At 55.3% G+C, this 12,513-nt stretch overlaps 2 protein-coding genes across 3 annotated transcripts in view; both read right to left on the minus strand.

Moving 5' to 3' along the window:
• AP2M1 (adaptor related protein complex 2 subunit mu 1) overlaps positions 1 to 3,957 on the minus strand; it is a 31,657-nt gene extending 27,700 nt beyond the window's left edge. Inside the window, exon 1 of the mRNA XM_026094794.2 lies at positions 3,808 to 3,957. The gene's annotated coding sequence lies outside the window, so the exon portion shown is untranslated. The remainder of the gene's footprint in view (positions 1 to 3,807) is intronic.
• A 745-nt stretch (positions 3,958 to 4,702) lies between these two features.
• The window catches only part of DVL3 (dishevelled segment polarity protein 3), a 34,895-nt gene continuing 27,084 nt past the window's right edge, over positions 4,703 to 12,513 (minus strand). Inside the window, exons 6-17 of one of the 2 annotated variants that reach the window (XM_064516713.1) lie at positions 12,197 to 12,290; positions 11,727 to 11,796; positions 11,284 to 11,423; positions 11,011 to 11,087; positions 10,479 to 10,546; positions 10,048 to 10,098; positions 9,776 to 9,925; positions 8,811 to 8,942; positions 8,387 to 8,554; positions 7,551 to 7,763; positions 6,848 to 7,246; positions 4,703 to 6,409 (exon numbers count right to left, since the gene is read on the minus strand). In XM_064516713.1, the coding sequence (XP_064372783.1) occupies positions 6,378 to 6,409; positions 6,848 to 7,246; positions 7,551 to 7,763; positions 8,387 to 8,554; positions 8,811 to 8,942; positions 9,776 to 9,925; positions 10,048 to 10,098; positions 10,479 to 10,546; positions 11,011 to 11,087; positions 11,284 to 11,423; positions 11,727 to 11,796; positions 12,197 to 12,290 (1,594 nt within the window). In that variant the 3' untranslated portion in view covers positions 4,703 to 6,377. The remainder of the gene's footprint in view (positions 6,410 to 6,847; positions 7,247 to 7,550; positions 7,764 to 8,386; positions 8,555 to 8,810; positions 8,943 to 9,775; positions 9,926 to 10,047; positions 10,099 to 10,478; positions 10,547 to 11,010; positions 11,088 to 11,283; positions 11,424 to 11,726; positions 11,797 to 12,196; positions 12,291 to 12,513) is intronic. The other variant, XM_064516714.1, reaches the window with a different exon arrangement.

The following is a 12,513-nucleotide window of genomic DNA, read 5'->3' on the forward strand; positions in this document are numbered from 1 at the left end:
ACATCACTTTGCTTGAATGAAAGCTAGAATACTTATTTCTCTAATCTACACAGCCCATCTAGGAAACAACAATCACAAGTCAGTTAATAAGCTGGTGTAAAGCAACCAACCTATTTAGTAGTCTATTAAAAGAAAGTTTGAACTCAGACTTAACAGTAAGTAAGACTTCTGTGCATTAATGAGCTTATCCAACTAAGCAGTTCAAGGTACATTAGCTGCTTGAGTTCTCATCCAGGAGGAAACCAGGAAAAGTACTGCCCCTCTGCCTCCGGGGACTGAGGGCTAAGTCACCAACTGTAACAATTTCTGCATTCCAGAAGCCAGTATGATCTTGGAAAAGTGACAACAGTTGAAGAGAGCAGGATTAGTCAGGCTGCTCTGACAAGCTAGAGTTATTTTAGTAAACTAGTCTTTTCAGGCTAGCATTAACCATTATTGAATCAAAAGGCTTAAGGCTTACAATGCTGTCATCACGCCACCAGCTAATCCAAGCCCTAAGCTTTGCTTAGAGGGCTGCATTAGCCACTCTCCAGGAGGCCATGGACTGCAGTTGGTTTTAAACAAGAGTAGCTGCAATCACTTCATCCTGTTGAAGACAGGCAGCATAATTTAATTAAGAGGCACACCATGAGCTAAACAGCTACCAAGATAAACCCATCGGTTTCAGAGAAACTGTTCCTATTTTAAACCCAATCCCATAAATCCCCACAACCAGTGGGCAGAAGAGAAGCACATTCAACTCTTACCAGGCTCTCCTCCTACAGTCTACTTCTGTGTGACGTACTGCACACAGCCAGCCTAGCGGATAACAAGAGATAAACACTGACGCAGGGGAAGATGGCAAGTTCCCTTCTTCCTGTAAAGCATCAGAGAAACAGCTTTTACATATCTCTCCACCTTACAATGAGCCCAACCTTATCCTAGTTTTGTTCTAAGGCACTTCTAAATTCAGTCTGAAGCAACTGCTAGACTGCTCACTCTTGAGCTAGAGCTCTGAACAGTGCCTTGCATTTTACTCATGTTCCAACAGAAAAGGTTGCAGACACAAACTGCAGTTTGAATAAGAGCTTGTATTCTGCAGATCACTGATGGCCTAGGTGCCCCGACTTGGCAGTACTTCTCTCTACTGTGACTTTGGAACAGATAACTGCATTTCACACCCTATGCCTCAGCCTGCAAGCTTTCAGCCAAGCTGCCAACCTCCTGCTGAGATCAAAATAAAATATGGCCGGCTAGTAACTTTTGACTCTGCTGGAAAGCAGCTCTGTGGAGACGGACCTGGGGTCCTGGTGGACAGCAAGTTGACCATGAGTCAGCAGTGTGCTCTTGTGCCAAGGCCAATGGTATCCTGGGCTGCATTAGGAAGAGCATTGCCAGCAGGTCAAGGGAGATGATCCTGCCCCTCTACTCAGCCCTGGTGGGGCCACCTCTGGAGTACTGTGTCCAGTTCTGGGCTCCCCAACACAAGAGAGACATAGAGCTCCTGGAGTGAGTCCAGCAGAGGGCTACTAAGATGATGAAGGGACTGGAGCATCTCTCATATGAGGGAAGGCTGAGAGAGCTGGGACTGTTTAGCCTGGAGAAGAGAAGGCTGAGGGGGGGATCTTATCAATATGTATAAATATCTGAAGGGAGGGTGTAAAGAGGATGGGGCCAGGCTCTTCTCACTGGCGCCCAGTGAGGCAAGAGACAATGGGCCCAAACTGAAACACGGGAAGTTCTGTCTGAAAGTAAGGAAAAACTTCTTTGCTGTGAGGGTGACTGAGCACTGGAGCAGGTTGCCCAGAGAGGTTGTGGAGCCTCAATCCCTGGAGATACTCAAAACCCATCTGGACACAATCCTGGGCAACATGTTCTAGGCAACCCTGCTTGAGCGGGGGAGGGGGTTGGATTAGATGATCTTCAGAGGTCCCTTCCAACCTTAACCATTCTGTGATTCTGTAAGTCATCTACTACAGGAAAAAAAAGTAGACTGTACTATACAGACCTATTATATTTTGGCACACTGGGCTGTACTTCTGTCTGCCCTTCAGTTAACTCTAAGAACATACTTAACATACACTAATGGTCTTCAGAAATATAAGCTCAGAACACTGGTGCAAGACACTGTGTTGCACAAGGGAGTCTTGTCTCATCCCTGCATCAAGAAGTGGTAAAGCCAAGAAAAGTTTAACTACAGTCAAAGGAAGTTTCTATACAAAGCATGTTTTGTTCAGTGATCATTCACATTTTGTTAAAAAGATGAGACACTCATCCAATCGGCAGAGTGCATTTCCAGTCATCTGTATTTCAAAGAACTCAAGATGCAACCCTTCACGGCCTCCAGACTCAATTCTTAAAAAGCTAGAGAGGTGCTGTCTTGGACGTGAGAATTTGGCCGTAATACCCTTCAAGAGATATCTGAAATGGTCTCTCTTCTTGGAGAGAGAGACGGCCAGTTTGCAGCCTACAGAATGCCAGGTAACCTTGTCACTAGATGTCAGTAACATGGCATTCCCAACAGAAGAGAAGTGATGCTTTCCTTCTGACAGGGAAAATATGGAAGTAGGCAGTTTGGCAGCGTCTCACCAGATGCGATACTGTCCCTGCAAGCAAAATTGACAGGGACAAGTCTAGCATTTACTACCAAATAGAATAGTAACTACAGCTCTCATAGCATTCAAGGAAACATTCCCTAACAAAACACCCCTACATCAATCTATATTCAATTAGAAATCCATAATATCTAGACTTGCTGAGCCACAGTCCAGGCTCACCTATCTGGGAAAGTTCCAGGCTCAGATTTTGGCAGCCTGAGGCTAAAACTTGATAGCAGCTTCATCATACTAAAGCAAGGAAAAAAACAGATCATCGAACCTTACAGCTCACAGAAAGGAGGCTCGATCAAACAAGATTCATTTCCTAGTGAGGAGTTGACTACGTTGCAAGATAAACAGAGGCTGCATTTCCTGTAGCTTTACAGACTCCAAAAAACCTAGACCAGGGATGAAAGGAAGTGGAAATGCATTTAGAAGAGCTGTTGGATGAGGGCCCATCTCAAGCCTCAGAACAAGCACGGTTTAGCATCAGCAGAGCTACATTCTGCCTCAGCAGGTTTTCCAGAGAGGAAGCTAGAGGGTGCAATCCACGACCTGGCTAATTCACGTTCCTATCAGTAGCACAGATAAGTCATTTTAGGGGAAGTTCCTGCCTGATCCAACTGCAAGACCTTTGCTCGGGGTGACCCAGCACAGAGGTACAGACTTTCCCCCAGCGCCCTAGGCCGCTCAAGTCTCGCCTCCGTCCCCACCCTCGCCGGTGTCCAGCAGCACCGCGGACACGGAGCCGCCACGACGGGCGTTCCGGATGGAGCGTTAATTAACACAGGTGGCTAATAACCCCCGTCCCCGAAAGCAACGCGCGAGCGGATGCCAGAGCGGGGCCAGCTCCAGCCAGCAGCGAGGCCGGGGGCCACCCCGGAGGAGGCCCAGCACCCGCCCGCAGCGGGCTGAGTAGCCCTCCTGGGAGAGCCCGCTCCCCCCTCACCGCCCCGCCGCCTCCGCGCGGAATCCCGGGGCGGCCCAGGAACCCCTCGGGGGCGGCCGCCGGGGGGCCTCACCCTGACAGGACCCCCCAAGCCTGTCAGCGCCGCGCCCGCCGGGGGAGGCCCGCAGACCCCCGCCCCCGGGGCGCTGGGGGAGCCGCCACCCGCGACGGCTCGGTCCCAGGGGAGGGGCGAGTCCCACCGCCCTCGGAAGCCGCCTCAGGGGAGAACCGGGCCACACACCCCCGGCGCGCAGGGGGAATAACCGCACGGCGGTACCTCACCTGCCGCCGCGCCCGCCGCCGCCGCCGCTCGCTGCCCAGCACCCAAGATGGCGGCCGCCGCCCCCCCTTCCCTCCGCGCCCCCCCTATCACTGCAGAGCCGTCGCGGCGCATGCCCCGCCCGCGCCCCGCCGCCGCGGCGCATGCGCCAGCCCGGGGAGGTGGGGCGCCGCATCCCGCCGGGCCACCTGGCGGGGTACCCGCGCGGAGCCTGCTGGGAGCTGTGGTCCAGCGGCGCGGTGCGTGCTGGGAGTTGTAGTCCTGCGGTGCGGTGTGAGCTGGGAGTTGTAGTTCCGGGAGGCACAGAGCGGGGATGTCCACGCGTGGGGCTGTGCGGGCCCGGCGGCAGCCCCTCGACCCGGGGGGGGTGGCTCGAAGCGCGGGGCCTTCCCTCCCCCCGGCGTGGCCTGTGCAGACAGGGCCCCTAGCCCACCGTCCTCAGCTGCCCCTCATGCCCTGGCTCACGGGGCTGGGCGTGTGGGCACCCCCGCGGCACCTCGCCCTCTCCAAGTGCTCTCCCCTTCTCCATGCCCCCGGTGAAGTGATGCAGCGCAAAGCAGCCAGTCTGAGCCCACTTCCAGACCTGCCCAGGTCCCACTGGTTTTCTCCCCCACTGTGCATGCACTGCCCAACTCTCTTCCTTGGAGGCCCAAAGAGTAATTTTTCATCTTTTAACTCCTGTGCTCGCTCAGCCCTTGTACCGGCAAGCAGCCGCGGGAGGCTGGGACAGATGTAGGATAGGTCACGGCACATCTCGATACCCCAGGAAGAGTCAATCAGAAAACAGAGGCTCAGGCCCAGGATGCCCCTTGATGCCCAGAGCTTGCTGCCACGCGAAACACAGGAGGACAGAAATGAAGAGGGGGCTGGAAAAAAAAAAACAACGCAAGGCAGGAGTCCAATAAAACTATGTTTATAAATAAAAACAAGGAGACTGGTTTTGTTTTTATAAAACCCAGCGGGCAGGGCAGGGCAGTGAGCGGTGGTCGGGGGGCTGCTGGGTGGCATTACAAGAGGCAGGAGAGAGGGGACAGGTGGCAGCTTGCCAGCACCAAGATCAGGGGACAGGAAGGTGGCAGAGACTGGGCACTGGGCAAACCGGCACCAGCAGGCACGGGGAGAGGAGAGGTTTTAGGGAGTCACAGGGAGATGAACTGGTGGCACAGAGGGGCTGGCAGAGGGGGGCGCAGGCACAACGCAGACCCCAGAGGAGCAAAATACATTTCATCTCCAAAATACAAAAACTTCAAACTTAAGAAAGGCCAAAGGAGCCAACACTGTTGCAGAGAAAGCCATGGTCAGCAGTAGGAGAGGGCGCCAGGGCGCCAGCACCAATGGGAGCAGGGTCGAGCGCATCTGTACTGTACCGTGCTCAGCCCCGGGCACCGGGAAAGGGGCTGCCCCCCCCCCCCCCCACACACACACACCCAAGGCACATCTCCTTCCCCCTCCACTCTTGGAGAGGGGAAGAAAGGCTCCGCGGGCCCCAAAGAGGAAGGAAAAAAAAACAGCAGGGAGCATCACAGCAAATGGACTCAACTGCCATTGCAATCCTGTGGGCACGGAGCCCGGGGCCCTGCACCCAACCCCGCAGTCCCGGGCTGCAGCCTTAATTCGCAGAAGAGTTTGTGTCTCCTCAGGGAGCCGTTCGCATCCAGGCCGGAGCGGGGCAGGCCCAGGGCTGCAGCTTCCTGGGCCCAGAGCCCCTTCCCTCCCCCGGACAGGCCGGCAGAGCTCATCCCGCGGGGCAGAGGGGAAGGCAGGCCAGCAAATACAGGAGACCTCCACTTTCCCCAAAAGCACGAAAGCGGACCAAAGTGTCCCTCCCTCACCCTCCAGCTCTGTTCAGGCCACCCACACATCAGCATTGACCTTGGGACATGTCACAGCGCTGAGCGGCAGCGTGGCAGAGCAGGAGGGGGAAGGCCCCAGCTGCGGACGCGGGCCCCAGGGGAGGGCCAGCCCCTACGCAGGAGACAGGCAGCAGGGTGTGCTAGGCAGGAGGGCAAAGAGCAGGGCGAGCGCCAAGGGCATGGCGTGGGCCTCCGGGCTCCCTTTGGCAGAGCGAGCGGAGCTCTGCCCTTACATTCACCCCCCCGCGCACCGCACACCCCCAGGGCAGCTGCAGGGCCTGGACCATGCGTGTTTAGGCACCCAGCACCAGTCAGGACCGGATGCAGGAGGAAGAGACCCAATCTCAAGCCTCGCTGCCAGGGCAGCGGGAAGGAGGGTTCTGCCATGGGGCAGTGCCAGGCTCAGATCTGGCCCAAGGGGGGCAAGGGGAGGGAGGCAAAGGGGAAGTGGCACCGTCTCTCCACTCCCCAGAGGCACTGAAGCCCTGGAACATTCATGCATTAGCCAAAAGGCAATTACACTTGCTTGGATTTAAACACATATAAGGCCAGAGCTGGGCCCTGCTCCCCTCTCAGTGCTGTGGAAAGGGCAGGGTGTCTTCCGCTAGGGGGAGAAAAGAAGACATCTTCAGCGCCATGCGTGCCCAGCGCCCTTGGAGCTCCGTGTCCTCCTGTCGGGCCACGCCACGCTCCAGCTCTCCCCCCTGCGGGCGGCAGGCTCAGAGAAAGTCAAACACCCCGTAATTCTTTGCTGCTTGATAGAAGAAACACAAAAGGGTGAAAAGAAAGAAGAGATGTTTAGGGCGGAAGGACCGCGGCAGCAGCGACACACGGGCAAGCAGCACAGGGCGCTGGGATGGATGCGGATTAATGGGGTTAGAGAGGAGGGCAGGAGGGAATTACCATTGGCAATACACAAGTCTGGTGGCGGGCTGGGCTGGCAGGGCTCAGCGGGCCTGCCAGGCCCCTCCACCCTGCTCGAGGAGGGATTAGAATCAAGGTTTAGTTCCATTTATTTTTTTCCCTTTTTTTCTTTTAGTTATCAAGACCAAAAAAAAAAAGACCCATAAAAACAAGGGGTGAAGCTGGGGCTGGTCCTAGGAGACAAACGACGGGGATGGAAGGGGGAAGGAGGGGCAGCAGACAGACAGGGGACGGGCGCTTCACATTACATCCACAAAGAACTCACTGGGGTTGCCCATGGCCATTCGGAAGGACTGTCTACTGGCTGTCAGTTCTGGGGGCACAGAGGCCAGGTCACGGCCCGGCGGTGCCCCGGGGGGCCCCATGGCTGAAGGTGGTGGAGGCATCAGCAACATGGGGGGGCTGAAGAGAGGGGGGAGGCCGGGCGGCCCGTACGACTGTTGGCTGTGGTGGCTGCGGATACTGTGAGCCAGGGAGTGCTGGCTGCGCTGGCTGTGCTGGCTGGCAGGCACCGAGCGCTCGCTGGCCGCGCGCTCACGCCGCATGCTGCTCCGGGTGGTGTGGTCCGACTCGCTCCCGCTGCCACCTGACTTGGACTCCCCAGTCTTCTCTCTCTCCTTCCTCCTCTCGCTGCCACTGCGATTGGAACCACTGCTCCGGCTCCCTGCCAAACGCACATGGCAAGGTTTAGCGACACATCAGAAAAGCCAAGAAAGGTCCCTCCACCCACCACCAAGACAGGACTACAACACACTGCAGCACAGCCACCAGCCTGCACAGTCCATGGTCTCAGTCTCCTTTCAACTCTAATCCCATAACACTTGTGGGATTCATCTAAATGATGGCTTTCATTTGGCTCGCCCATGCACAAGGCCTTGCCTAAGGGACCAGCTTGTTCCTGCTCCTTCCCCCTAGTGAACAGGGCAACTCTCCAGCTCTGCAGGCACATTTGGATCCCTTTTACTCACCTTCACTGTGCTGGCTGCCTGCACTGCCCCCTCCATAGCTGTAGCCTGGGTCAGGGAAGCCGGGGTGGGGGTTGTATGGATGAGGTGGTGGATACTGATATGGGAAAGCCATAGGCCAGGGTGCAGCTCCTGGGTGTGGGAGTGGAGCCAAAGTGTCCTGATCGGAGGCACCACTGGAGCCATCATGATCATGAAGAGACAGGTTAGCCATGTCTGCAGGAAAATAGAGAACAGTGGTTAATCCAAGTGGAAAGACAGCCACGCGTGATGAAGCAGCTTCATGTCCACCCTTGTTGCTAGGCAATAACGGGGTACACAGGAGATGAGAGAAGCCGGCACCCTCCCTGTTAAGCGGTACAGCCATCTGTGCTTCCTGCCTGGACAGCAGCCAGGCTGCGTGACTCGGAGCTGTCACTGAGACAGAAACAAGCACAGAGGGAAAGGACCACATCAGAGCTAGAGCTTGCCTTGCCAATTCGTCTCCCCCGTCCTTCTCATCTGAGCAGAACCCAGTTGTCAGAGCACCACTCCCTTGCCAGCAGTGAAAGCTCAGGGCCTAGAGTCAAACACAGTCAGAAAAGGCTAAGACTTTGCTTTGGCTGCCCAGGGGGAAAGACTGTGTGGCACGTGACAGTGTCAGCAATGCTCCCGAATGCGCAGACCCAGCAAGCATGACAAGGGAGCCGGGATTTTTTCATCGCTCTCTAAAGAGGTCTGTAGAACAAGGGGCCAAGCCTGACAGCAGTGGCTGTGGCTATGTCCCCAGCTGTTAGCAGGGCTCTGCCCTACCATCCTCTCCCTCCCACCCATGCCAAGCCCAGAGCTAAGTGCCATACTGCCGCAGAGGTCCCCGAAGATGTAGTAACACTGTTCCGAGAAGGTGATCTTGTTCACGGTATGTCGGATGTAGCCAGCCTTCAGCAGATTGCTGGCATACTTGCGGGATTCACGACGGTCTGTGAAGCCCTCCACGTGGTGATACAGCCAATCCACCACATCCGAACCTGCCACAAAACATCAGGGTTAAATGCAGCAAGAGAGAGGACAGCAGCCCGTGAAGCAGAGTGCGCCAGACGAGTCAAAGCAAAGTAGGCCCAAAGATGAAAAGGGACTGCACAGCCAAGGGTTCAGTTTGTGGCCCTAGCCTGGTCAACAGTTCTTTTACACTGACAGAGATGCTCCCTTTATGAGCATTTGCTTGGGAAATAGGCCACCTGTTCCCCACTCCCTGCCTTTGCTGGAGGCAGCACAGACTCTTACCAATGAAGGCATTGGGGATGGTGATCTTCAGCCACATGCGGTCACGCACCTCCAGGCCTGACTCTGGTGAGGCCATGGCTTTGACAATGGTGGCCATATCACTGTGGATGGACAGGTGAAAGTCATCGAGGCCTGTGGTGTGGAGAGAGGGAAGGGAAGCAGAGATGAGAGGGGACAGAAGAGACCACAGGGCCACATGAAAGCATCACACACAGGAGGAATGGGCCAGGGAACAATACATCGCAGACGGCCCTGGGATGCATGCTGGCCTAACCTCCATTCCAGCCTTCTGATGTTATTCCTTGCATGTGAGCTGTTTCCTCTTGCACTAACACAAACTAAAATCTCCTTCCACCCAGACCCAAGCAACTGAGATCCAAAAGCTGCCATCTCAGCCCACATGGTTCAGCAAGGGATTTCACTGCTCCTCACAAAGTTACAGCAAACTCCTGGCCTCTTGCTCCAGCTCAGAGCTCTCTAGACAATTGTTTCTGGGTGCTATTTACTAGAATCACCCAAAACCTTCAGAAACAGTCCTCTGCTCAGCTCAGCAGGTCCCAGCTCCACTGCAAGGCTCCTTGCTCCTAAAAGCCTCCTCCATCCTGCCCTATCTGCTGTCTGAGCACACCTTGTTCCAGGGCAAACCTACTCCCCTCTGGCCCTGCACTCTCAGCTGGGAACTCCAGACTGCTCCCTGAGCCTCTCCTCCACACCTGCCACAGCTCCTGGATTGTGTCCAGGCTCTTCTACTCTCCTTAGGTAGAGACCAGGAAATGTGGCACTAATTCACCCAGTTAGAACTCCTGCTGATCCATGCACCTGCCTGGTGAGAGCTCTTGCTCTCGCTCTCTCTCGTGTCCCTCAGCTTGGCAAACTTTCCCCACACAGATGTATTGCTCCCGTTAGGGCACAGTGCAGGTGAGGAAGCCGTGCAGTGCGGGGAGCGCAGAGGCACGAGGACTTACGTTCGGTCTCTGGGATGGAGCTGGTGATGGAGGAGCTGGTGGAAGTGATTGTGCTCATGGATGGACTCATACCGTACGCTGGGTAGGTGCCGGTCATCGCTGCTGTGTGGGACACCCAGGCTGCCGGGTCGATTGGCCGGATGGGCTCACCTGCAGTGAAGAGAAGGTCAGTCAGTAGCTATCAGAAATCATCCCCTCATCAAATCCAGCTCTGGGGGGGGGACGGGGACTCAGCATAGCCCATTCCATCCCCAGCATCTGCCGGGACTCACCCGGATCGGAGCATGGAGAGTCTGGCCCAGCCCAGATCCGCTGGGGAGCAACTGGGAGAGAAAGAAGAGAGGGAGGGTCAGCAGGAGAGGTGCAGAGGGAGAGATCCCCCTATGGCTGAGGGGGGTGTTTCTCTGTCCTCTGGCGCTCTGAGCAAGTGACCCCCCTGCCCCAGTGAAACGCGTCCCCAGCGTGATGTGGGAAGGAGGGCTGGGCTTATGGGCATTTTGGCTTGGGAATAGGATACTGTGGCCCCCTAGCAGGAGAGCTGAACCCCTATCAAACCCCATTTCAGTGCCACATGGCATTACACACACACACACACACACACACACAAAGGAGAGGAACAAGACAACAACCAAGTAAGTGCTCAAGGCAGGGCTCTCACATGGGCTAGGCATAAGCATTAAGGGTGGGTCAGCTATCCACTTACTCCTAGGTAATGAGAAGCAGCCTCGGGGGCTGGGGTCCCAGCACTTGGCAACAGTCAGGGTGATGGGCCTGCAGCAAAAAGGCAAGAGTTAGAACAGGAGCCCAGTGGCACAACCCCCCATGAGACCCAAGGCAGATGCTGTATGCAGGATCTCTCCTCCTGGGGGAGGGAGAAAAGTAGTCAGGACAGTGCTCTCATCCCCCACCACCTATGTATTTCCCTAGTGGCATGGACAGAACGAAGCGGTAGGCAGTAGGAGCTGCAACCCTCCTCTTAGCCAAGCTAAGCAAAAAGATGACATAGCATCTCCAAAAGCTGGGATGCGGCCCCCCAGTTCACCACTGCTGGGTTGGCTCCAATTCTTGTTTTATGTGTCAAAACCCAGGAACCAAAGCAATATTAGAAACATAAGTTCCGGGTTCCTGCAGTGTCAGAGCTGCTGGAAGAGGTGACTGGAAGACACAAACCGCAGACCCCAAGCACATGCCATACAGCTGCCCAAAGAATTGAGAAGCAAACCCAGAGTACCTACCCAGGCTTGTGCACAATCTCCCTCAGCACCCGTACAGCATCATCATTGCTCATGTTTTCAAAGTTGATGTCATTCACCTGCAAACAACACAAAGGGGTGAATCCCAAAGATGTGGCCAGCGGCAGAGCTCCCCACTCAGCTCAGCAGTGACTCAGCTTCTCCTTCCAAGAGCAGCTTCCTGGGTTTAGTCTGCCAAAATGTGCAAGGAGGCTTCTGGGTCTCTCTCTACTGCTCTCCCAGGCTCAAGAATGGAAGTATGTGGGTGTGAAGTACCTGCAAGAGCATGTCTCCCGGCTCAATCCTGCCATCAGCTGCCACAGCACCGCCCTTCATAATAGAGCCAATGTAAATGCCTCCATCTCCACGCTCATTGCTCTGTCCCACAATGGAAATGCCCAGGAAGTTATATTTCTCTGTAGGGATGGAAGGAGAAAGAAATAAACCATCATAAAGCAGGAGGCACAAGCAGCCCTAATCTCAGACAAACCACGTGCTAATCATGGTCACTTGCACACTTATCTCCTAGAGAGACCTCCCAGGATGCAGCAAAACTCTTGAGAGAGCAGTGCTTCAGGACAAGCTACTTTCCCAAAGAATCCGTCTCTTCACCCCTCCCCATGCGTTCTTGCATTCTCCTTGCCTCTTCCCCAGTTCCCTGCTCCACTACCCAATCTCACCCCACAAGGGCTGCAGGCTCTGGTCGTGCCTCAACTCACCCATGTTAAGCGTGACCGTGATGATGTTCAGGGACATAGTGGAGTCTGTGATGCTGCTGAAGGATGATGACTGTAACACAAACAAAACACAAGATGTCTGCCTGTGCCTTGGTGCCATTCCCAGCCTCAGCTCCCTCCACATGTGCTCCCCGTCACCCCTGTGGCACCACAGCCACCATCCCCAGCTCCAGCCTACGGGTGGGAGCTTTGCAGAGCTGGGGAGCATCAGCCACAGCTCTGACGACCTGTCCACAGCCAGGACAAGGTCTGTGGTCACAGTTCTTAAGGCTACATTAGCTTAGGAAGGTTTATAGGATTTCATGAAGTCTCAGCACTTAAGAGTCAACCTATCCAAAGGAAAAATGTTCCCACTGCAAACACAGCTGAATCCCTATCAGCCCTGGAGAGATCCACCTGGCAGCCCACTCTGCCCTACATTGCCCTCCCCAGAATACCCAGCCCTTGGGTACCCGCTCAATCCGTGGAGCCTTCTGTTTCCGCCGGCGTCGCTTGTGCCTCCTCATCAGACGGGAAGCGCTGCTTTGCTCTGTCGAACTGCTAAACCTAGAAGCAAAAGTAAGAGTCAGCTCTTCTGTCTCTGTGGGGCAGCTCTGGCAGCACAAGAGCCACAGAAAAGGGCATAGGGAATAGAGGACTCCAGGGGCAGAGCAGTGGAGGAACATACAGGGGACAGATGATAGCAGAGGGGGCTGCTGGGTGAGATTCAAGACAAGGTCTGAACACAGACCCAAAATTACTGTGCTCTGTGCTGGCATCTCTCTGTGCT

Source organism: Dromaius novaehollandiae, chromosome 9, assembly GCF_036370855.1.
Source record: "Dromaius novaehollandiae isolate bDroNov1 chromosome 9, bDroNov1.hap1, whole genome shotgun sequence".
In the NCBI taxonomy this organism is placed as follows: Eukaryota; Metazoa; Chordata; class Aves; order Casuariiformes; family Dromaiidae; genus Dromaius; species Dromaius novaehollandiae.